At 37.2% G+C, this 4,553-nt stretch overlaps 1 protein-coding gene across 1 annotated transcript; it reads right to left on the bottom strand.

The window, feature by feature from the left end:
* Positions 1–1,151: 1,151 nt before the first annotated feature.
* Positions 1,152–4,115, bottom strand: LOC107694730 (uncharacterized). Its single transcript, XM_016494412.1, has 3 exons — positions 3,714–4,115; positions 3,477–3,572; positions 1,152–2,735 (listed from the first exon to the last, which is right to left on the bottom strand). The coding sequence occupies exons 1-3, from the start codon at positions 4,113–4,115 to the stop codon at positions 1,197–1,199; spliced, it is 2,037 nt and encodes a 678-aa protein (XP_016349898.1). The 3' UTR covers positions 1,152–1,196.
* Positions 4,116–4,553: the final 438 nt, after the last annotated feature.

Genomic DNA, 4,553 nt, shown 5'->3' with positions numbered 1-4,553 from the left:
ACAAATCAAATTACTGATGAACTGAGTCTTGTTGTGCCCTCATATACTGTATATTATGTTTATTGGCATGTTTCCGTCAGTTGTTGTCAGTTCAGTCATCAGCATGAACTGTTCCAGTCTCTCAGGCTTTGTTTCAGCTGCTGTGGGTTATTTTAAAAGATGGACAAAGCAGGACGGGATGATTCACATACCGCTACTGACGGACACACAACACACACTAGGGTGGAGAGGAGACAAATTTGGTTCTGACAAGAAATGCTGTACAGGAATATTCTGAATTTTTTTTTTAAATGACTTTATTTATATAAGTAAGATACAAGTAAAAGCATTTCATATTTCCGCTGCATATTCTCTAAGATTTTAGTATTATTTCAAAGAAAAAACATAAAGCAATAAACATGTAAGGTCCACAAAGGTCATAGAAGATGAACAACACAGTCCAGAAGAGCTTTCATGACAGTCTCAGATTTTTATCACTGTTTCTTCATAAATATGGAAATATTCCTTCACCTGAAGAATAGACATTTTCTCATATGACCTCAAGGTGGCAGCACTTAATAATACAGTTAAAACAGTCTCTCAACAGCCTCTTAGTGACCAAGATTACATGGATATCAAAGCACTGTGAGGCAAGGGAGGGGGGACTCAAAATGTTTCTAAACTTAAAACGTTTTTCTTATTACACTCTTAAAAATAATGGTGCTTCAAAAGGCTCTTCACAGAGATGCCATAGAAGAACCATTTTTGGTTCCACAAAGAACCATTCAGTCAAAGGTTCTTTAAAGAACCATCTCTTTCTTACCTTTTTATAATCTGAAGAACCTTCTTTTGCCACAAAGAACCTTTTGTGAAACATGAAGGTTCTTCAGATGTTAAAGGTTCTTTATGGAACCATTTAGACAAAAAGGTTCTTCTATGGCATCGTGAAGCACCTTTATTTTTAAGAGTGTACGTCAGTTAATGTAACAGATGCTGTTTATTCAACACAACTTTCAGATGAGAATATACACATACAGTACAAGTCTGATGACAGAAAAATGTTAGATTCATAATAATCATATATTTATGTAATCGCTGATATAATGATTACATCATATAAAGGACTTGTTTTTGAAAGAAGCAGAAATATTTTCAGGATCTTGTTTTCACAGTGTCAGAAGGGTTTGAGTAGCTAAGATATAATTTGTTTATGTTTTTTAAAATCTTGTTATGTATCCAATTGCTCCTTGTTTTTCTCCTGCTCTCTTCTTGATGTTTTCCAGTTTTTTGGCCTTTTCAGACTCATTAATTTCCTTCAGCTTCTCAATCAGAAAATCAATGTGCTGAAGTATGAACAGTGAATCAGTCTTGAGTGCGATCATCTGCAGAGTTTCCACACAGTGAAAAGCTTCCATCACCAGCTTTATTTTCTCTTTCTCTAATTCTTGCAGTTCTTCTTCCAGCATCTTGACCAAAGACTCACCATAAATAATCTTACCATCATATTTCTTCTTTAAATCTTTAAAAGTCCTCTTCTCCTTCTTTGTATTTGCTACATATATTTGTGCTGATTTGATGTGTTTGGTGTAGTGGCATTTATTAGTGCACACTGTACAGTGATTAACTTTCATCATGCTGCACCACGAGAGATCACTGGTCCACCAGCATCCTGGATAATGACAGTTCTCCTCACAGACGGTGCAGCACATCGCCATCTTAGCTTTAGAAGGATCAATATCAACCCATTCTTTGTAGGGCACTTCAACTTCATACTCAAAGTTCTTGTTTTCTTTGACATCTTGCTTGTTCTGCTCCACAGCTTCTTGAGTTTGTTTCAGCTCATTCTGCTTCAGTTCCATCATTTGAACTCGTGATTGTAGATTAGAGATTTTTGCCTCCAACTGCTTCCGATTATTCAACACATCTAGAGTCATCTCCAAGGATTTTGGTTTTATTGTGTTAAGAAACTCGAAGAATTGTTCCATTCCACAAAAACTGCGATCCCATGATTGTTCATGTATCATTTCATATTCTTCATCATCAGCATTGTCTGACTGCTGATTGTCAAACAGGAAAAACACTGGCTGATTCTTGTCATTTACGGCACACTTGATTTTAGCCTCTTTAACAGCCGTCAGGGCATTTTTAGGTGGAGCTCCACTTGAGTGTGTGAAGAGCAAGACAATGTTTTCAGCAATATCTCTTCCAAATAAAGACTGAACAGCATCAAATATGTATTGTTGTCTGTCAGAGAGTCGATTGTGGGTTGATTTAATCACCAGACACACTGCATGTATTTCATGAAACCCTTCAGCAGATTTACTTAATCTGTGCAAACTCATGGTGATCTCTTTATCAAGCTCAACTCCATGAGTGTTTCCATATCCCGGAGTGTCGATGATTGTTAAATGGATTGGACTCTCTTGTAGATAAAACCCATAAACAGTGATGCTGGAGGTCTGACTGTGAACTTGTGTTTGGTCGCTCTGATCATCTGTGATCTCAAACCAAACCTTGTCTTCTCTCTTTACACCCAACATGTAGTTGATCATCGTATTGATCAGGGTTGTTTTTCCTGTTCCTGTTTCTCCCACCAGCAGAACGGTTTTATGGGGTTTGTTTTTGTCTCTATTGCCAAAGGTCCTTTTTCTATATGGTTCAGATTGATCCAAATTGTCTGTCCTTGTTTGCAGACGATATTGAGCAGGATTTCCATCTTCAATTAAGATGCTTTTCTTTATCAGATCATTTTTGTTCTGTATATAAAGCAATACACAATAACAAAACACAATAAAAATATAGATGAACATGTATAAATGATGAACAATATTACATTTATAAATCATAATCAAATTATAAACATCCCTAACAATAAAGGCCCTTTCACATAACTCCACCCAGAAAAGGCAAGCATTATACATTTATTTTTATTTGTCATTTCCCCCTTAAATTTTAAATGACATTTTCTAATTGTTGAATTATACTGGTTTGTGTTTTAAAGTTTTTAATCCCTCTCCTCGAATCTGATTGGCTGAGAGGCCTTCCAGGAAGTGCTGATATTTCACCAGTATCAACACGGGGCTGTTCACCATTTGTATCACTACTCTTGTTTCTGTGCGAGACAGGCAGCATTTTTCACAGCAAAAGGCAATGGCAGAAGAGCAAACCCATTATAATTTTTGAAATACTACTGTGTCACGGAATGTAGTTTTTTCAGGCAAGAATGTAGTTAACCTCAAGTATGTAGTTTATTAATGCATTTTTTCCTGGTCAAAAATTTTCTATGACACTTGTGAGGTCTGGCCTCAGGTTGATGAATAATGTGAGCAGCTCAGTGTCTGTCATTCTAACATTGGGCTCATGAATACTAATCACATTGTCTGCGTTTGCCCATAATCTGGTTTGCTAAAGTGAAAATGCAGAAGGTGAGTGCTAGCCAATGGGATTATGAGATCAGAAAAATCTAATTAAATTTGTTTAATTTGTTTAAGTCTCACCTGGATGTGCTGTCCTGTTTCCTCAAACTTTCCTTTAATGCTTTCTTTGTGTTTAAGTTTCTCTTGCAAGGACTTCAGTGGTGTATAGTGCTCCTCCTAGAATTTAAATAAAAAAATCTAAGACATCAGAGATTTCTGTAATATGTTCATTTATATAATACACATATAAGCAAACTGGTACTGATAAATTTGCATGTTTATGACAAGCTTTATTCCTCAGAAATAAATCTGTCTTACTTTATCAGATGGAACAGCTTCACTGATGGGTCTGAATGTGTGTTTGTCGTGTTGTTGAGAAGTTACACACTCCACACACACCGGCTGTTTGTCCTCCAGACAGAAGAGTTTGAGTTTCTCACTGTGTAAACTGCAGATCTCCTCAGATCCTGATGAACAACTCTCATTTCTCTCCTTCAGGAACGACTCACACAGGTTTTGTAACGCAAGATTAACTGGAGGTTCAAATTTTGAGGATCTTCTCCTGCAGACAGGACACTCCTGAGTATCTGTGGTTCTCCAGGACTGATGAAGACACTCTTTACAGACATTGTGACTACATGACAGAAGAACAGGAGTCTTAAAGATATCACAGCACACAGGACAAGAAAGCTCTTTTGCAGACACATGTAGAGAATCCATTTTCTCTGTTCGAGCTCATGCAGTCTGAACTTTACTTTCACTTTCTCTTCAATCGTTAAAAAAAATGAATCTTCAAGAGAATCACGAAGATCTGCTGTCCGTTCAGAAACAAACTTCGCATAAATCCTTGTTGAATCCTTGTTCTATTCGTTCTTCACTGATCGCTGATTCCTTTCTCTTTTCTAAAGAGAGAACAGTGTCATGACAGAAAGGAGAAATAACTCGTTAGTCTTTTCCTGGTAAGTGTTGTGAGAGGGTGGAGTTTCTGATCACGTGGTTCTGTTAATACAGGTCAAAGAACAACAACATGGGCCGTATTCACACACACACACACACAGGGTCCCTTCTTACGAGAGCCGAGATGCTTCAGATCCAGCTTCAGAACAGATGGAGAGACAGTAACTCCAAACACTGACAATCAGCATTACAGGCAGATGT

This window comes from Sinocyclocheilus anshuiensis, unplaced genomic scaffold, assembly GCF_001515605.1.
Source record: "Sinocyclocheilus anshuiensis isolate Anshui unplaced genomic scaffold, SAMN03320099.WGS_v1.1 scaffold11473, whole genome shotgun sequence".
NCBI classification, from domain to species: Eukaryota; Metazoa; Chordata; class Actinopteri; order Cypriniformes; family Cyprinidae; genus Sinocyclocheilus; species Sinocyclocheilus anshuiensis.
Note: the sequence above shows the minus strand (reverse complement) of the source record. Positions and strands in the feature narration are given on the sequence as shown.